The sequence below is a fragment of the Balearica regulorum genome, chromosome 7, assembly GCF_011004875.1.
Source record: "Balearica regulorum gibbericeps isolate bBalReg1 chromosome 7, bBalReg1.pri, whole genome shotgun sequence".
NCBI lineage: Eukaryota > Metazoa > Chordata > Aves > Gruiformes > Gruidae > Balearica > Balearica regulorum.
This window is the reverse complement of record NC_046190.1, coordinates 13,718,944-13,738,307: the sequence shown is the minus strand read 5'-3', so window position 1 is coordinate 13,738,307 and position 19,364 is coordinate 13,718,944. Positions and strand designations below refer to the sequence as shown.

Below are 19,364 nucleotides of genomic sequence, written 5' to 3'. Positions count from 1 at the left end.
AACCTCACTGCCCTGCTGCTCCCAATCCCAGCCAGCCTGGGCAGCACCAGCTCAAGAACCTCCTCACTCTTCTCCACTGCAAGATACAGGTGGGCCCTGTGCGACTCCTGTCACCCTGGTGTTAAGTGACACCTCATGCTCTTTAAGGTGTCTGTTTCCCTGGCACCCTGAGATAGTATTCCTAGGACATGATGTGGAAAAGCAGAGGGCTTGTTCACATGGAAGGATACTTAGGTTAATCCATATGCACTTTTTGTGACACTGCATTAATATCCTGCAAACAGAGATGCTCTTATTCAAAATGAAATAACATTCACATGAATTCACCTGAGGGTAAGCAAAACTGAACAAACGGCACTTTTGTTCTGATCAGAAGTGATTCCACTAGAGGGTTCAATGCAGTTTCCCTAATCCCTTGTGGAATATTGGTTAGGCAACCTGGAATCCCTTTCTCTCATGTCCCATGAGGACAAACTCTGACTCAAAGGATTCCCAGTAAGCTGGAAACAGAAAACTTTCAATTCTTAAAATGGTCTCATTTAGGGCAGGCTGTGAAAAAAACAGATTTTGAACACAAATCCCATCAGCATTAGTTTGGCACCCACAGTGGTAAAACCCAAAGGAGCTTTTTCAAAGTCTCTCACCAGGATGTCAGCATTTCTTGATAATATCAGAGCAATGATGGTCTGGCCTCTTACCTCGAGATGCTCCTGGGATGCCAGGAGCACCTGGGACACCTGCATCACCTGGAAACCAGAGTGAGGGAGACAGACAATTGTAATGGATGTCACTGCATGTTGCATAATTAGTCATGTAAAACAGCTGAGCTACACGTTGTCAGAGAAGCAACTACCTAGCCCTTGTAATGACTAGCTTGAATTAGCAGCTTGATGGGGAAGAGTGGAAAGAAGAGGCCACAGCAGCTTTCCTGAGCCTTCTGTGACCTGCCCAGGTGCGTTGTGCTCAGAGCAATTCTATTACAATGGTCCTGCTCTGCCAGAAAAGGCAGGGGTGGGTATGGCTATAGTTCTCAAAGGACCAGGTTGCCTCATCCTTTAATCTCAACCACTCTTGGCTGTGTGAGGCCACTGGCAAAGAAAGAAAGAAAGAAGATTTTCAACTTTACCTTTGGGTCCAGGTGGGCCTGGTGGGCCTGGAACTCCTGGAGGTCCCTGCAGGGTGACTCTGTCACCTGCCAATTGCAGAAGGAAGGAGAGTCAGAGATTCACAGGAATAAAGTGTGTGGACAAAATCCTGGCTCCGCTAAAACTAAGCTAGAATCAATAGAGCAGGATTTTGCCCCCTGGTTTCATCCTAGGGACAATGAATTAAAAGCAGGAAAGAGGGCACAGACTGACCATGGGAGGAGAATGCTGAAAGGCCAGGCTCACCCGGTTCTCCTGCATGGGACATAGAAATGGAGGAGCAGTCATATACCCAGGCAACCTACACTGCACCCTACTGATACCTCCTGGAAGCCTCCTTACCCGTGAATCCTCGTGGACCTCGTTCGCCTGTGAACAGGAGAGCAGAGGAAGAGCATTTGCATTTGCTTTGTTCTGATCCTCAACAACCCAGCCCACACTGCAGAATATTATCATGGCCTTCAGTTTGCAGGGCAGAAATGAGTAAAGGGAGTAGGTCCCATCTTTTCCTGCCAGCTAAGGGCTGAGCTATGCTTCACAGGGCCACCTCCTTGTACTGACTTAGCCAAGCCCACACTGCATTTTGCAAACAGATCGTTCCCCTTTAATGGCAAATCTGAAGCTCTGAATGCTCCTGAATCTAACAACGGGCTTGCAAAGTTGGGATCTGAACACAATGATTGCCTTGACACCAGTACTGAAGGATAATAAATTTCTCTGACAAAGACTGACTTTTATGGCAGCAGACAGGAGTCCTATTTAGCGACCACTGTGCTAGCTTTCTTACAGTCACAGAAAGGCAGACTTTCTGCTTCCAAGCCCTTCCTCCCTTCTTTTCAGTCTGAGGTGCTGAGATCCATCTAGTGTCTTGGTGAGGCAGCAAGATATACCCACCTTGGTCTCCCTTCGGGCCTGGTGGGCCTGGTGGACCTGGTGGGCCTGTGAAGAATGTTTCTGTAATTAAAACAAAAAGCTTTCTTCATGACATCCAACAGAACATGACACGAGTTTCCTCTGACTCCACCTGGTCCTAGCGAAGGATGTGGTCTCTGGAACCCCATCAGTCACGACGTTCCCAGGGCACAGGCAAGGGAATGAGTGGGAAGAACCCACCTGAGGTGGATGCAGAAGATCCTGGTCTCCCTGGTGGGCCTGGAGGTCCTGGCAATCCTTCTCCTAGGCAAAAGGGACACAAACAGGCTTCAGGAAGGATGAACTTCAGCAGTGTAAGTAAATGCAAGTCAGAGCTGCTACATCTCCAGCCATGGCCATAGCTCAAATATTTCCAAGTGTAGGCTAGTATCATTGTTTTCTCCATATGCATCTATCCCTGTTAGTTATTTTTCATTATCACTTGCAACCACAGGAGACGTAGGACAGAAAAACTTTCTTTGTGGTACAGAGTGCCTATCCCAGCTGGTCTTCACTACATCGAGGGGGAAAGTTCATTTCATCACACACCTGACCAGCTCCCCTTTGCTACTGAGCAGAGAGCAAGGAATGGGGTTATGCTCCTGTCTCGTGTCCTCCTGTACCTTCCCTCTTCTGGGTGTGAAAGGGAAATCTGTGCTACAGCAAGTGGAATGGGGATATGTTCCACATGGTAAGAACTGCTCCATCTGTCCCCATCTGGAAGTTAAAGCTGGACAAGTAAGAAGTAAAGATGGAATTGATTGCAGTTACTTCTTTTGGAGACTGGAGAACGTTGAGTGTCTTCCCAAAAAGTATGGCTTTTACGAATTACTACTCTGGCTGCCAAACCTCTGCCAAAGCAAATCTCCTCTCTTGGGCAGCGTCTTGCTGCTGTGAAACTATATTGCAATGAAACTGTATTAGTAGGAACCTACTATGTGAAGTTCTGCTTCCAGGAAAGTCAGCCCTACTAACTTCCACCAGGTCCAACATTGTATCTGGGATACCGCAAGGCACAGGATAGAGGCACTAGAAAAACCTCCCACTTTCCAGGTTTGTTTCAGAGAAACAAGCTCTTACCAGGGGGGCCACGAGGTCCAGGAGGTCCCTGCACTGATTCACCTGATGACAAAAGAAACAGGGGTATTATAGAATATTTACTCAGCAACTGCACTGCCCAGAAACGTCATATGTGTTAATGTCCCTCTGCTTACGTACTAAGCTCTGCTATATTACGTACCTGGTGGTCCAGGGGGGCCTGGCGGTCCTGCTCGCCCTTGTAAATCTGTCAGCACTGTGCAAATGAAACACACACAAAAAAAGGGAAAATTGTTGCTATGGAGCTACTGCTGCTATGGAAACACTGTCGTTACATTGCTGTAAGAAGCTCTTACAGTCAAAGATGGAGTAAGGCAGGACCTATGCGACCTAAGCCAAAGTTGAGGCAGAGAGGGGAGATGAGAGATGTGTTTGGTTGCCAGCACGCAGGTTAGGACATAAAGTAAAATACAATGCTGAGCAGGCTGGCAGCATATTGGAAACAGGGAGGAAATCTCTCTGGGGAGTAATGGTTACTCAGGGAAACAGCAAAGGACCCAAAGGCTAAAGAAGTGGAGAAAGAACTTTCAAGGAGAGGAAAGGTTCATTCAACAAGGGGCAAGTTTTGGGAGGAGAACGTTACGCAGCCATTATTTAACAAGTAGCCGCACTGTGTTATCTTGACTGGAGATGGATCCTCACTGCCAAGCTGAGGCACGAACTCAAAGTTCAGTGATGCTGAGATCCAAGACCTGAATGGGCGGATGGGACAGTACTGAAGCATGGTCTGGATCGACATGACCCCTTTCAGAGGGTGATCAAGCAAGGACCATTTATGATTTTATGCCCTCCTCTGACTTGCCTCTCCCACACATTTGCAGAAGTCCCGGAGTCTAGGAATACTGACTGTAAGTGCACCACACATTTAGTATTGCACTGAGCAAGCAGACACTTTTCTCGGTATGCTGCTAAACCATTCTGTTCTGCTCCACTTATTTTCATCTTAAAATAGCATTTGCTCTCCTGTGGATTTGTCCTCTAATTCACAGAGAGATTTTGATTTCTGTTGCTTAGATTAACGTGCCTTTTCAAACTGGTTTTCCTCTTACGGATGGCTCTGTGTTCATATTACATAGGGAACTGCCCTGCATGAACACAGTGGCTCAAAAGCCAGGCTGAAACCTCACAGCTCTGTGATCATCTCTGCTGTCGGAGACTGACTGTTCACCAGTCACCATTCCTTAGCTTTCTTCTCTGTGACGTGGGCCTGGCGCCATCTACCTCCTTTTGAAAGCACTTTGGGATGCACAGATGAGAAGGAGAGCACAAGAAGTAGCTGGTATTGCGGTCCCACCACCAAACATACACACACACATACACACACACACACTTGCCCTATGGCATGTTGAGGGGAAAGAGGTAGAGGCATCTCCTGTTAGCTGTGAGCAGTCCTTGAGGCCTCTGGCACCTCTCCAAGCAAAGGAGTGGAAAGGCAGGCCCACTTACTTTGAGATGCTAATGATGAGACTTCTGTTTTGATAGTTTCTATCACAGCTTCACCTGGGGATCCTTTCTCACCCCGTGGACCTTTTTCAGGAGAGAAAAAAAAAGTGAAATATTTAACTGAGAGAGGGTGACATTTTGTACCCACTCCTCACCTCCTCAACAACAGGTTCAGACGTTACTTATGTGAACCAGGGGCATGAACTCAGTCCCTGGCTCTGAGGAACACTGTATTCAAATGTGGAAATTACTGCACAATTTGCCCTAATAGGATCATAGAAAACCAGCTAAGGTTCTTAGGAGTCAGCTCTGTTCAGGCCCTTCCAAACAGATGTCTGTCCAATTGACAGTGTTTTCACAGTGACATTATTCCCAATTTGGCTCTAGTTTGTTCTCCCACCTTTCAAAATGGCAGGAGGAATCCAGCTGGGCTATATCCCTGTCCTGGTTTTGGCTGGAACAGAGTTAATTTTCTTCCCGGTAGTAGGAATAGCACTGTGTTTTGGATTTAGGATGAGAATAACGTTGATAACATAGTGATATTTTGGTTGTTGCCAAGCAATGTTTATACTAAGTCAAGGACTTTTCCACTTCTCATACTGCCCCACCAGCAAGGGGCAGGGGTGCACAAGAAGCTGGGACACAGCCAGGACAGCTGACCCAAACTGGCCAAAGGCATATTCCATATCATATGGTGTCATGCTTAGTATGTAACCTGGGGGAAGCTGGCCAGGAGTTTAGACCGTGACTTGGGAACTAGCTGGGCATCAATGGACTGTGGGTGGTGAGCAATTGTGCTGTGCATCACTTGTTTTGTATATCCTTTTATTATTATTATTATTATTATCTTCCTTTTCTGTCATATTAAACTGTCTATATCTCAACGTATGAGTTTTGGGGTTTTTTTTCTGATTCTGTCCCCCATCTCACTGTGGAGGTGAGTGAGCAAATGGCTGTGTGGTTGTTTTAGCTGCCTGCTGGGTTAAATCATGACAATCCCCTACCAGAGAAAGGCAACTACACTTGAGAAGTGCCTTAGAAACACCAGCCTCAGGAAAAAATAACATAAGAAAAAGACATTTGCAGCATCCACATCACACTGGCTCTTACCACCACCCCCTTCTTCCCCTGGGAAAGAAAAAAAAGAATAGAAATTCTTTACAAGATTAATTAAGCCAAATAATGCAGCAAAATGAACTGAAAGGAAGAAATCTGCAAACAAAAGGGAAAGAGATTTTGCCAAGGGCTGAGAGAATTAGAAACAAAGGAAAACTAATGAACTCATTTCTCTTAAGAAGCAGAATCAAAGCTGATGGAGAATGGTACCTTGCTGTCCAGGGAGACCAGCTGGTCCAACAGGACCTGGTTTCAAAGGAAAAAAACCATATTGCATTAGATTTTCCTGGTTGTAATTTACGGTAGCAGCAAAGAATCAATAGGTCTTTTATAAGAACTGAGACTATCAAATAATACATTTGTCTGCACAAGTAAATGGAATTGCTATGGGGTATGACTTCATCAGTGTCCCATGTATTACTTGAAGCTCCAGAGAAGAGTCTTATGTTTCATCATGTGGCAATTAACGTGCTTGTTGTCTCTTAGACTGGGGAAACAACCAGACTGTTGCTGGCCACAATAGAAATGTATTGGTATTGGCCTCACCTTTCTCTCTCATTCCCTGCTGCAAATCAAGGCTAGCTTTACCAAACCAGCCCCAGGACTAGCTCCAGCAATACAGCTGGGAGAGGCACTAAAGTGTCATGAGAGCCAGGGCTCAGGAACTCTGCTGCCTGACACTAGCATGCTGGAGGTGGTGTCTGACCTGGGACAGAAAAGTGTGAGGACCAAGCTCATGCACAGCCAGAGTCTGTGTATGTGTGTTTGTGTGAAAGATCTGTAGATGTTCATGTGGGACTTCTGTTTTAAGTTCAAAGCTAAGACTGGAAAACAAGCAACTCCTGATTCCAGTAACAGTGCTGGGAGATGGATTAGACCCAAGTCTGCTCTCCTGAGAGGCAAAAGAGCTTGATTCTACTCTCTGGATTTGACCTACCACTACTTTGTACTCATGAGATCAAAGGACAACAGTGTTCCCAGTTTCTCATCTTCTCAGCCCTCCCTTCTGTCCTGCCCTCCTTGTGATCATATCCAATTTTTCCCTTGAGGCTGCTGCCTCCCTAACTCAGCCTAAGATCTTGGTCTTTCTGCAGGGAAGGGTGACGACCATGAGTATCATCTAGACTGCCTGAGCAATTTTGCCTCCCTGACAGGGCAGCCTGGCAGAGACAATAAACATCACACATTAAATTAAATGCACAGCAATGCAAACTGCCTGCAAAAACGACAGCAGAGGAGCAGCTTCCTCACCTGGAACACCTGGAGGTCCAGTGGGGCCAGGTGGGCCTGGGGGACCTGGTGGACCTGGCAGAGCAATAGTTGATGAACCCTCTGAAACACAAACACATACACTTGCACACATACACATACATATACACATCCAACGAATGTGTTAACAAATCTATCCTTAAGGATAGTCCCTATGGGTCTGACAAACAGTTGAGATGAATTTAGAAGACATAATAAAAACAGAGAAAATCCTTCAAAAGCAGAATTGTTTAAACTCTTACAGCACTACATACCAGCACTTAAGACTCTTCCTGGAGCTCCAGGTTCTCCTATGAAAAGAAAGAGAAAAAAGATGAACTTCTTTCTTGGGGAAGATTTTTCACTAGCTCAATGACATCATCTTGTTAAACATGTGATTTCTGTTCTCTTTGCCCTTGATCTCTTGTCTGAGAAGTCATAGCACTAGAATGTCATAGGGGAAGCAATAGAGCTCAGCTAATCCAGATATCCTCTGATCAGCTTTCTAAGCACTACATCTGCCAGAATAGGCAATAGGCCTTGACTTCTCTGAAGCAGGCACACACCTTCCATTGCAGTCACCAGGCATCACACTCATACACTCAAGGCAAATCCAGGTTTGCTAAGGTTTTCTCAGTGGAGAACTGTCATGCTGAGTGCCTCAGCAGATGCTCAGCCTTTGGTGTATGCTCAAGGAGGCTTTGGCTACTGTTTCTCAAACCTTCCCTTCCTACAGCCACTAGATGCCACTGTTGATTCAGGGACTGGTCAGCAGAGCAGATAATCCTCCCTAAAATGAAGTGCTTAGAGAGCAAATTGAGTATTAGGAAGAAATGAAACTCACCTTTAGCTCCTGGTCGGCCTGGGTTGCCTGGAAGTCCTGATATGAGGTGGATGAACAATTAAAAATGGTTAGTGAAAATACTGTTTGTTCCATTTTTTCCAGGTACTCAAGTTGAGTTTCACTTGTGGGTGAAGGAACTCCCTACTCAAGACCCTGGCTTTCAGCATTTATAAGCAGGTCTCTAACAGCAAGTGCAGGAATTCACAGTGGACCATAGGCTAAGCTGGTAGTGTCCCTGGGCATAGTTAAGGGCTTCCCTTCTCCCACTGCTGCCTGGATGATGGTGCTGCTCCCTAGATTTACCTGTAGCTTCTTCCAGGTACTGCTCCCTGTCCTGAGGCTCCTGGATAAATTCCCTGGTGACTTACCCCCCAAACGACCCCTGCTTGCAGATGTCACATCCTTTCTTTCCACCTCTATAGCTACATCCTCTCCCCTCTGTTTCTGCTGCTGATTAGAAAGACTTTTTGGTGATGCACTGGGAACTGAAACATGTGATTTGTTGAAAACTGTTTTCAGGAGAGGCAAATTTTCAAGCACTCCAAGGGCCTGCACTCCTCAAACATTACACACCAACCACAAAACCTGTCTCAAAAACCCAGGGAGATGCAGAAACCTTGGGATATCACTTTGGAAGCCCTGAACAGCACAGAGGGAAAATTACAAGGGGGTTTTGAGCCCATATCAAAGTGTGTCATTCATAAATTGGAACACAGTGGAAAAACCTACCTGGCGGTCCTTGGGGTCCTGTGAGACCTGGAAGAAAAAGGCAAAAATTCTAAGATGTCTAAACAAATTTCAGGTGGGGAAAGGACAGACAGGGAGAAAAAGATTACATTTACTTCAAATTATAGCACACAGCCCACAAATGGTACAAATTGACCTAGCACCTGGTATGTAAACAGAACGTTGGCTCATAGGAGCTGATGTTCTTGTTTCCAGTGTGTGCAATCCTGAGATCACAACAGATCTAGATTCCCTGAGTGTTTTCCTTTCATCACCACCTTACAGTACAGAGATCCTCTGCCAGCCTTAACTTCAAATTAAGACTGGAAATTGTTGACAAAGACATCTGTGTTCCTGACTAAGCAAAAAGTATTTCTGGTCTCCGTATGCTTTTACCTGGCTGTCCTGCATCTCCAGAGGGTCCTGGAGGGCCTCGAGCTCCTGGCATTCCCATAAGACCTGGTTCACCTAGGGATATAATCACCATTAACAAGCCGTAAGTCACTCACAATTCACCAACCATTCAAGCTTGGCCACCAGCTGTTCTGCAGCATTTTCTACCTATTGTATCCTCATAGCCACTGGCCAGTTCCAGCATCAGTGTCTGGGAGGTGAACATCAATGACAGGAGAGTTCTGTAGTGAGAAGAACTCTGTCACAAGTTTACAGCCAGCTCCATTATGTCTCAGTTCTATGCTTATACTGTTGACTCTGCAGTTCTTCTGAGATAGCAAGATCCCAGAACGTGAATCTACTGCTGTCTTCTCCCACTCGTTTTACAAATCAACCTCCTGCCAAATCAGCAAGTACCTGCACTTCTACCTCAAAGGAATCCCTTACCTCTTTCACCTGGCTGTCCATCACGGCCAGCTTGTCCTGTCAAAAGAAAAGATTGTTAGGGACTGCTAAATAGTACCACAGTTGCCCTGTCCTACTAAGTGGAGCACAGCCCTAAACACAAGAGTGTGTTTTTTCATCATATTGCATCTGAAAGAAACCTTGGCTACAGTTACTGAAGATCCTGATAAAGTTCACTTGAAACTTAACTGTAGGACATCTTTTCTGAGTATACAGACTAATCTCAGCTATCTAGAGAAAAGACCTAGGATCACAACCAGTATGATTCCACTCCCATGTTGTTTCCTTGTCTGTGCTCAGGAAAACACACTCCGGGTGGAAATGACATTGTCCCACATATAAACACAGCTGTTTTCTGATACCCACCTATAGGTCCTTTAGCCCCTGGCTCTCCTGGAGGACCAGGCATTCCTCTTGAGCCTTGTTCACCTGTAGCAAAATGGTATAAAAATGAATCAAATAAATCTTGGTGAAGATACAATTTATGACCGTCAGCAATATTTGGTGCTTTGCAATTGAAAAACAGCATTGACAGGATGTTCAGGCCTTATGATTCATGACTGTCCCTGGGCGTTAGAAAAGCTCAAGTGAAGTGAATACAGGGAACATGAGGGAGAATTTCCCTAAAGCTAAATACAAAGATTGCTACCAAGATTACTGGAATCAAGAATGGGATCTATTTGTTTAAAACTTGGGTCCAGAAATAAAATTCCTATAACTAATAACATCATTGTACTTCTTCAGAAAACTAACTGGGGCCGGCTGGGCTATACTCTTATTTGAAAACTCAAATAATGCACGTGTGTATTAGATAGATTGTTACTCCAGGAAAAGAATCCACTGACCTGTCATTCCACGAGAACCCTTCTCACCCTGATCACCTGTGGTAGAAAAAAGGGAAGGATCCTGTGAGATTCTTTCATTGTAAATTATTTCCATTAAAGAAAATAAAGTCTGCTTTCTGACAAGAGCTCAGAAGAAAAAGCCAAAGAAGGATATGGTTAATACCCATGGACAGTATCCATATCTAAAGGCATCTAAAGAAAATATCCACAAAAGATATTTAACTGATCAACATACCTTTGGGTCCAGGGGCTCCAGTGGCTCCTTTCTCACCTGAAAGATATATGGATGATTGAAGAATAATAATAAGTCAGAAGAAAAAAGGAATTTCATGCATCAAGAAAAATCATAGGGGAAATACAGGTACCCTGATATCAGACAAACTCAAACTGGAAATTCCTTTCCTTCAATACAGCTCCATCCATCCAACCACGTTTCCTTGCCTAAACTGCTCGATTACCTCTGTGTCTCTTGTATTTCTCAATATTTGCTTGCGATCACTGACTAAACCTAGTTCATCCTCCCCTCTCCTCATTCTTATGCTTTTCTTTGCCCTCAACATCAAAACACTACATGCTCAGACCAAGCCTGCTACTCAGAGCAGTGCTAGAAAAGCACATCAGCTAGTGCTGCTGTAATTGCCAGGAGAAGAGAAGCTTACCTTTAGCACCCGGGAGACCTGCTTCTCCTCTAAAACCTTGTAGGCCGGGAGGACCTGCAGAAAAATGAGATGGGGGATTTAATCCATCCCACTCACCATTATGCATCACTGAACAAGAAAAACTATGAGAAGTTGTCACTCTGTTCTTGTTTTCTCTAGTTTCTTGATGCGATAGCAAAGGAATGCAGCACTCACCTGGAGGACCTTGTGGGCCTGGAGAACCCATCAGACCTGTGAATAAGGAACAAAGATTTTCTTTCAGTAACACCACAATTAGAAAATTAACAAATCTCTTTTGGTTTGCCCAACAACATCCACAACCCAAAACGTGTTTAGCAGATCAGAATTCCCCCAGCCACTAGAAGAATCACTGACATCCTCAAAACCACAACAAATCTACACAACTTAGTTCTTGTAGCATCTTGTAGATCTCTGCTTCAGCTAGGACCCATTTTTTATAGTGCAATTTTTATCCCAGTTACACGGATTGTAGAGCTGTAACTATGTTAGAAGCCTGTTAGGGATATGGAGTTTACCTTATTATTTCTGAAAGCAGAGAAAAAACAGCTGGAAACATCACACATTTTAAAGATCGGTGTTTTGAGAAACCTCTTTGCTAATGCCCACTCTCACTAAAAATCTCCAGAAATTTATTGCTCTAAAGGTTATGTGTACCTACCAAAGTAAGTTTTATCTAAAATGAGGACCATTAGTTTACTTTTCTGATCACTGCAGTGCAGCAAAGTGAAACAGCAAGGTTGGAATGCTCATTTACTCCTAACCAGTCTACTAGGCTCTGTCTGTCTATCTTCATATTTACCTTTAAGGCCAGCAGAACCTGGGGGACCAGGTGGCCCTGGAGGACCTGGCTCACCAACACCACCTGCAGAATAAGAACATGAATAGATACTGTAGAATACAATTGTGATCTCATTTTTCCGTGATCTCATCTCCTGTTATTCTTTCTCTGGCAAGTGCCATGAATAATCTGGTCAGTTCAAAACACAAATAAGCATGCATTGTCCAAGGGAAAAAACCCATCTCACTGGGCTTTAGGATGAGCAAGACAAATCCCCCAGCTTTGGTGACCTGGATAACAAGGAAAAAGATGACCTTGATACTAAGCGCTTTTGGTTTTGCCAAACTCAAACCTGACTGTGAGACCTGGCAAAACAAAACAACCCTTGTTTACCCGTTGTAAGTTTGGCAAAAATATCCCTTAGGCCAGAACTGTCTGTACCGGGAAATGTCTAAAATGAAATCTGTATTTGAATAATCAAATCAAATTCTATCACTGAGATGTTTTATAAATTGAGAACAAACTCTAGCTTTTATCCCTCTCTGCTTTATGCAAGAATGGGACACTTAGTTCCTACCTCTATCTCCTTTTTCTCCAAATCCAGGTGGTCCAGGCTCCCCTCGAGGCCCTGGCAGCCCTTCTCGACCTCTTTGTCCCATGGGACCTTCCATTCCAGGATCACCTATAGGAAACAAATGCCTTGTAAAAAAAGGTGTCTTTATGGGAGGCCTTGGGCAAGAGGATCCATGGCCACCTCCATGGGGGGAAGGCAATGATCACACCAACCCGATGTCTGTATTCCCATGCCATGTGTCAGTCAGTTGTGACTCACAGCGTTGATGGAGATGCTTACCCATGCTGCCTTTCTGTCCTTTTGGTCCTTCTGGTCCTTGGTGCCCAATTGGACCAGGAATGCCTAGAAAGAAAAACACAACTAATGTTCAGAGTCCTTGTCTATGATGTACCATGAAAGCATAACATGCAAATTAGGGGACTCTGGGAACTTGAAGCCTGGAGGGATTCATCAGCTGGGGTAAAGTATATATTACTTGGAAGGTGGGTGCTTGAACAGGGATCTCTTTAAAAGAACACAATACACATAAGAGTATAAGAAAGTTGGACTAAGTATTTGTGCAGCTCTGGGACTCTTTCAAAGGTAGGCTGGGATCTTCACACCCCCAAATTAGGCATGTTCAACTAAGTGGAAGTCAGGCTGAGGCCTTGCTTGTAACCAAAGCCTCTGAGCCATGTCTGTAGCTCAGCACCAAGGTATTAATCAAGTGATTTAGTGTATCACTGCTAAATATTGACTCTTTAGAGAACCACCTCGAGCTAGGATTGCAGTGCAAAATTTATTCTTGCATGCAGTAATGTCATTAAATGTCCCCCTTCAAAAAGGAATTGTACTACTACCCACCTGGGACACCAGGAAGTCCTCGCTCTCCTGTAGGGAGAAAGAAATACAGTCAGTGGGGAACAGGTCTTCCCTGTTTGTCACTTTGGCCGGTCCTCATCTCCCCATAAAAAGGAGTTTATGTCCCTGGCATGTTTACAAGTTCTACCCTCTCCAGCAATGCCACATTGGGCCCCTTGAATTTACACAATGGATTGGATCATTCACACCACACAAAATCCTCTGAAGTACTCTGTGATTAAACCAGGTAGAGCTTGGCTCCAGGAATGACTTTCATACAGGTGAAAGAAGTTTCTAGATTCAAAGTGAGATCTGTTATCCCTTCTACTGTGAACTCTAAAACTGTCTTTGCCAGAGCAAAAATAACCCAACCATCAGAACAATATCAGAGCTACAGAATACATCAGTTTCTCTATCTAATTTCTGGAGTAATAACAATCCAGGCCCTATGACAGGCTGCCAATCTACCTGAGAAAGCAGGTAACCCCAGACTTACCTCTGGGACCTTGCATTCCCATGTCACCTGAGAAAAGAGGAAAAAAAAAATCAGGAAAGATCCTGGAGATATTTCCAAAAACTAATCATTCATTTTGTTTTTCTAGTTGCTTTCCCACCCTCAATGAAAGGAGTTTTGGGTGAAGAGGGACACTTTACACTTGAGTAGTGCAGGATCAGACCCATCCCGCTAGTGACAAACAAGATCTGGCATTTCACACTGGCACAATGCAAGACTGGGACTCCTGTATTAGTTCTGCATGGGATCAGGACCTCTACAGTTTAAGTGGCAAACCAGCTGTACACTCTTCTTGTTCAAGTGTCAACCAGCTTCTTCTTTCTCACTGCCGATTGCCCCTTGTGGCAACATCTACCCCAAACTTGTGCATCGCCAGAGCCAAGGAATAGGACAGAAGAGAAGGACTGTATGGCTGTACCTTTCTCACCAGGTTCTCCTCTCTCCCCTCTGAAGTAGCCTGCAACAGCAAGTGAAGGGGCTGTTAGACTACATTACACAACAGAATAGCTTCACATACAAGGATCCTTCTATTTGGATTTTGAGGGTGCAGGCAGCACAGGTTATCAAGCACAGCATGGCTTTGGAAGTAGAGTTTCCTCAGCAAATTTTCTTTTGCAAATCCATGAAACTTCTGAAGCTGGGAGAATGTAGGCTTCTCTGTTCTTAACCTATTTCCATCATCTGCTAAACAGAAGTAAATAATCTCTCTCTTGCTAACAAAAGTAGCATTAGAAATAAGGTGTGGGTTCATTATTCTGTGTAGTTCTTTCAAAATGGAAAAATCACTTGCTACAGCAAACATGATGCATCCTGGCACAGCACGGCATGTCCACTACTTCCTTTCTTCTCCCTTTTCTGCTGGCTTTAAGGGATGCACCACCAGTGCTAGTGGCAGCATCCTGAGCTCCAGCACAGCCTGTCTGTGAGGACAGGTGAGGGCACTACTTTTGACAGACTTCACGGTACTCTAAAAGTCTGGTCTTTAAGCCCTTGGGCAGTCAAATCCTCCCACTTCCCTTTAAATAACCTGGTCTCACACAGCATCACAGACATTGACTCTGCTCACCTCGTTCCATTTCCTTGTTCAGTCTGTTCTTCACCATCAACCAAACTGACTCTTCATTTTCATAAGGGAAGGTTGAGGAGGGTGAAATACCATGAAGAAAGTCTACTCTTGAAACATCCTTTTCTATGTTTGAATTCCCTTGGTTAATTGTCAGGAGGCCGCCATTGATTTTTTCCAGGTTTTCCACACGAGATTTCAGCTTTCTAACTTCTTCCGCTAGAAGGTTAAAGTAAAATGCTAAGGAACATGCTGTCACAGACACACGCCTGAAATACCTACTTGTAATAGCAGGGACAAGGCAACACTATGTCAGCTAGCAATGGCCACTGAATTTTGCAGGATTATTCTTTGTATCTTTTTTTCCCAGCAGGGATATCTGGAGTTTAAATGACAACTTTGGAATCTGTTAGTCTCTGAGAAGTAAGACCTCAGGAGTTTTCCTATCCTACTCACCCCCAGACTATATAACCCCTCATCAAAGGTTTGTATTCCTTATCCATTCTTTCTGTTCATTTGCAATATCTTAGTGACAGTCACCACCAAGGTGAATGTACTCCTCCTCAGTTCTCTGCCTTGATCTCTCTGGTACGTGGCCTCTTTACCAGCTTACACCTTCTGTTTATCTTTCTATCCCATTCAATATTTTGTCCCTCAGTTATTTCTTACCCAGAGCAATGAGTCCAAAAAGCAACCCAAGGAGAAGCAACCAGGCCAGAAGCAAACCCAGGAGCCATTTCCACCAGCTACAGCAGGAACCACAGGGACACCAGGATGGTGCTGATCCGATTGCACCCCCAACATCACCATTTCGTATTTCTGGAAGAGGGAAGGGGCAGTCTCCTGGTTAATGAAGTGTTCCTTTGTCAAGAATTGCTTAGAGTAAGGACACGAAGGACTTATATGTTATACACAGGCCTATGGAGAAAAAACTTTACACCCAACTGGACATGGTGGGTGTAATTCTAGTCCCTGCAGAAGCTGGGAACCACATTCTCAATGAGAATTCCAACAGAGGACAACATTCAGTGTGTTTTAAAATAACAGCTGAAAAAGTGATCCCCTTGGGGTCAATTTTTTGTACAGTTTTGAGCCATAAATGACAGCAATAGCCAGCATGGTCTGTCTGAGCCCTCTCCTCCCCATAAATCTGTCCTGGGAGCAGGATGCAGCTGTACTGTCAGCTATTCGATTTTCTCCAGCAATAAAATATACCCCAACCGTCCACTCATCCACAATCAAATCACTGGTACCAGTTTCTCTGGCACGTGCTCTGCTCATTACAGACAGAATAGCCTCCTGAACATTCCCTCCCTCTGATGTCATTGCACTGAGATCACTCACGTCACTCAAGAACAATTGCTTTTTTGTATATTGTGCTTTGGTGCTTCTTCCAATGAAAGTCTGAATTGCATCACACTTACCTGCATAAGTTGCTTTGTCCCTTGTTGGCACGGATTTCAGTCCTCCTGTTTAACAGCAAAAGAGGTTTTAGAAGTCTTTCTATGCATGATCAAATGTAGAGCATAGGCTTGCAAAGGGAAAGTAGTAAGAAGGAGAAAGTTCTATTGCATTTCCACAGGGACAAACTCTTACCATTTGCATCTGATTTTAGGCCAGTATCTATAGCATAAGAGGAGGAAAATCCTTGCTTCTCTTTCTTCAAGGTGTCTTCTACAAAGGATCATGAACAGGAACTGAATATAATTAAAAACATTACACCAGAAATTCAACCAGGCCTATCTTCTTTCATTGGCAAAAGGCATGTTTTTTACTGGGAAGACACAATAGCTCTGCCTGTTTAAACCAGATCTATTTTTTTTGCTTTCAAAGCTCCTGAGCTTTGTGAAATATTCCAAGGCATGCTCTGGAGCTTCAAATGCAAAAGCTAGACCTAGATTGCAGCTGGCATGGTTAAAGGCTAACTGCCTACCAGAGCTTCTTGTTTGGATTGCAGGGGTTTGAGTAAGGTGTAGTGTCCTGAACAATGAACTACTCCTGTGATCAGTCTCCATTTCTCTGCTCTCAGCCTATCCACATGTCCCGAACAAAGGAAGTTACCTCCATTAAGCCCAGTGGTAGAGGCACTAAAGACTTTGCCACTGTCCTTTGTCATGATCAAGAGCTCCATCTCCTTCTTTGCTGGAGCATTCTCCTTCTCCAGCAGCAGGAACTTGCAGTCTTTGTGCAGAATGTCATCGCCCTGGGAGCTCAAAACAGTTCCCCCTGGAATATTGGTAAAGGATGGGAAAGAGGAGAAGATGAGTGTGGGCCACTGAGTCATAACTACAAGCCACAACACTTTTGTTCATTAAAATAGATAGTCCCATTGTGATTGGGGTTACCACTACTATATACACCCTGGTCACTGAAGCTAAGAGGAGAGCAGTACATATCATTAGATTTCTTTAGAGATGTGTATTTTGCTAGCAGGGAAGCAACTGCTGCCAGAAATGGAGAGCATCTGGAATTCAGTCACGTACAGAAATTATTTGCTCAATGACCTCTTCACTTCTCAAATACGCTACAGAATCATAGAAACTCAGTCTGGGAGAGACATTCAAGGGTCATCAGAGCCAGCACAGCTCAAGTTGAGGAGCACCTTTAGCAGATCTACTCTGTCAAGCACAAAGCACTCCATATCCTTGGGAGCCAGGCATGGTTATGAGGCATTGAACTGTAGCTCACTGAGGTTGGGCACAGGCCAAACAAGGCTAAAAAACATCAGCATGGTCACCCTTCTGCCATTAGGCAGTACCAAATATGCCTGGAATGGTGTACAAACCTGAATTTGCACACAAATTGACACAACATTGAAAATCAAGATAACCAGAATGATATTACTCCATTACATTGGCACAAACCTGGAGTAAACCTGTATTAGAAATGTTTTCTTAACTTCTGTGGTGTTTACATCTATTTTTAAGCCTCATCTTTAGGAGTCCTTGGATTACAAAAGAAACTTGGCTTCCCTCACATAAAAAATAGAAGACTAATTATAGCTCTTAGAGTTGCAGAAAAAAGCTGAAGGAAAAGATGAAGGATGAAAGGCCAGTAGAACCTCAACTTCTCTCATTAAAACAAATCTGATCATGTATAAGTCAATTCCTTGATTTTTGAGTGGTTGGGGCTGGTACTACTGCAAAATGATGTCTAAGAGCAACCTTGCAAATGTTTTTGGCTTCAAAATGAAGCACAATTTCACATGTGTGATCTTCTATCCATTTACCTGCCTCTTGAGCAGAAACAGCTGCAATTAAATCATCCAGGTTACCACAAAGTGGGGGAGAACTGAATCAGACCAGCTCATTTGCTCATTCTTAGCTTCTGGCTGATTTGGTTTCTTTTCAGAAAGGTAGTGGTGGGAGACTTGGCTAGTGAGGAGCCAGGTGTTAGTGACAGTCAGCTGGCTGAATCCATAACTCATTTTTATCATGATATGCTTGTACAAGGCCATGTCTAAACAACTGTGAATGACACACTCACCTGCTGAGGCAGACACACCAGTACTCGCCATGGTGTTGCTCTGAGAGGTGTTCTTCATCCCATATGCTGCAAAGAGGAAATTTGACAATGAAAGAGATGAAGAATAACAAGGTACCTACACACACTGACCTTGGGCTGCACACCATTTTAAAAATCTTTTCACATTCAGGGTACCTAGGACAACTCAAACAAGGGCTTCCCAGCAAGCAAATCTCTAGTGCTTACATAGGCACTGGAGCTGTTCCTACCCATGCAAAGCAGAGGAAATGTTCCTCAGTATCCCCTCATACCACACTACTCCACACAAGAAATGGTAGTGAAGGCACCTCTGTCACTATGAACTTTCTAGTCACTATGGAAAAGTGGAAGAAGGCAGTGCACACTGGTGACCCTCACACTTTCTCTAGGCTTAAATTGTTCCTGACCTGCAGAGGCAGCAGTAGCATTCTGGGTCAGGGCTGAAGAGCTTGGAGACAGGTTGTTTTGAACTCCAAACACTGCAAAGAAAAACATTGCAATGGGGGTTATACGAGTCCTACAGTGCAGGTGGTATTCTGGCTAAAACCAAACCAAAACCAATGACAATAATGATGACTTCTCCCAAGAAATTTCACCAGATAGCTGGAGGCATCACAGGCCTAAGCATTTCTGTTCAAACATCTTCCTTCCTTACAAAATGTTTTTTTCCTTAGATCATTTTGCTGTATAAGTTACTGTTGGCCCAGGACAATAATGGTGACCACACTAAAACATTATCTCAGGTTAGACTGTGAGGCCACTCTCATGGCTGCATGGACATCTCTGCAGTGGGACACTTGGGAAAAAAGGTAAATTTAGAAAACTGGCTTGGTCTGACAGGGAAATTTAAGGAGATAACTGCACACAGTATGTGTCAAAGTACTGTCCAGAGAGAAGCAAACGGCTTGGAAGGTGGCATCTTTGGTGCCAGAATCAGTGTGGCAATATCAGTGCAGTGTACAGACTGCTCTCTCTGCAGGTCCAGTTAGAGACCCTGTATGATGGCACTATGCTGTGTAGACATAGTGTGTGTGACTGTGAAAGGAAGAGAAGTGGTTTAGTGACATTGAAGAGAGTCTGCCAGAAGTCATGAGCCAGGTGAAGAAAAGGGAAATTGCAGGGAAAACTGACAGAGGAGCAGTAAGTCTTTATGGCTCAGGATGCATGAGTTTATTT

At 44.3% G+C, this 19,364-nt stretch overlaps 1 protein-coding gene across 1 annotated transcript in view; it reads right to left on the bottom strand.

The window, feature by feature from the left end:
* The window catches only part of COL17A1 (collagen type XVII alpha 1 chain), a 65,713-nt gene that overhangs the window by 8,797 nt on the left and 37,552 nt on the right, over positions 1-19,364 (bottom strand). Inside the window, exons 12-45 of the mRNA XM_075757984.1 lie at positions 18,596-18,667; positions 18,171-18,236; positions 16,746-16,910; positions 16,281-16,358; positions 16,109-16,153; positions 15,354-15,503; positions 14,688-14,903; positions 14,040-14,078; positions 13,604-13,630; positions 13,111-13,137; positions 12,547-12,609; positions 12,271-12,375; positions 11,715-11,777; positions 11,090-11,125; positions 10,895-10,948; positions 10,471-10,506; positions 10,236-10,271; positions 9,757-9,819; positions 9,373-9,408; positions 8,929-9,000; positions 8,536-8,562; positions 7,807-7,842; positions 7,238-7,273; positions 6,966-7,046; positions 5,925-5,960; positions 4,602-4,682; positions 3,298-3,351; positions 3,138-3,179; positions 2,259-2,321; positions 2,040-2,099; positions 1,488-1,514; positions 1,359-1,400; positions 1,127-1,192; positions 699-746 (exon numbers count right to left, since the gene is read on the bottom strand). Of these exons, the coding sequence (XP_075614099.1) occupies positions 699-746; positions 1,127-1,192; positions 1,359-1,400; positions 1,488-1,514; positions 2,040-2,099; positions 2,259-2,321; positions 3,138-3,179; positions 3,298-3,351; positions 4,602-4,682; positions 5,925-5,960; positions 6,966-7,046; positions 7,238-7,273; positions 7,807-7,842; positions 8,536-8,562; positions 8,929-9,000; positions 9,373-9,408; positions 9,757-9,819; positions 10,236-10,271; positions 10,471-10,506; positions 10,895-10,948; positions 11,090-11,125; positions 11,715-11,777; positions 12,271-12,375; positions 12,547-12,609; positions 13,111-13,137; positions 13,604-13,630; positions 14,040-14,078; positions 14,688-14,903; positions 15,354-15,503; positions 16,109-16,153; positions 16,281-16,358; positions 16,746-16,910; positions 18,171-18,236; positions 18,596-18,667 (2,148 nt within the window). The remainder of the gene's footprint in view (positions 1-698; positions 747-1,126; positions 1,193-1,358; positions 1,401-1,487; positions 1,515-2,039; positions 2,100-2,258; positions 2,322-3,137; positions 3,180-3,297; positions 3,352-4,601; positions 4,683-5,924; positions 5,961-6,965; positions 7,047-7,237; positions 7,274-7,806; positions 7,843-8,535; positions 8,563-8,928; positions 9,001-9,372; positions 9,409-9,756; positions 9,820-10,235; positions 10,272-10,470; positions 10,507-10,894; positions 10,949-11,089; positions 11,126-11,714; positions 11,778-12,270; positions 12,376-12,546; positions 12,610-13,110; positions 13,138-13,603; positions 13,631-14,039; positions 14,079-14,687; positions 14,904-15,353; positions 15,504-16,108; positions 16,154-16,280; positions 16,359-16,745; positions 16,911-18,170; positions 18,237-18,595; positions 18,668-19,364) is intronic.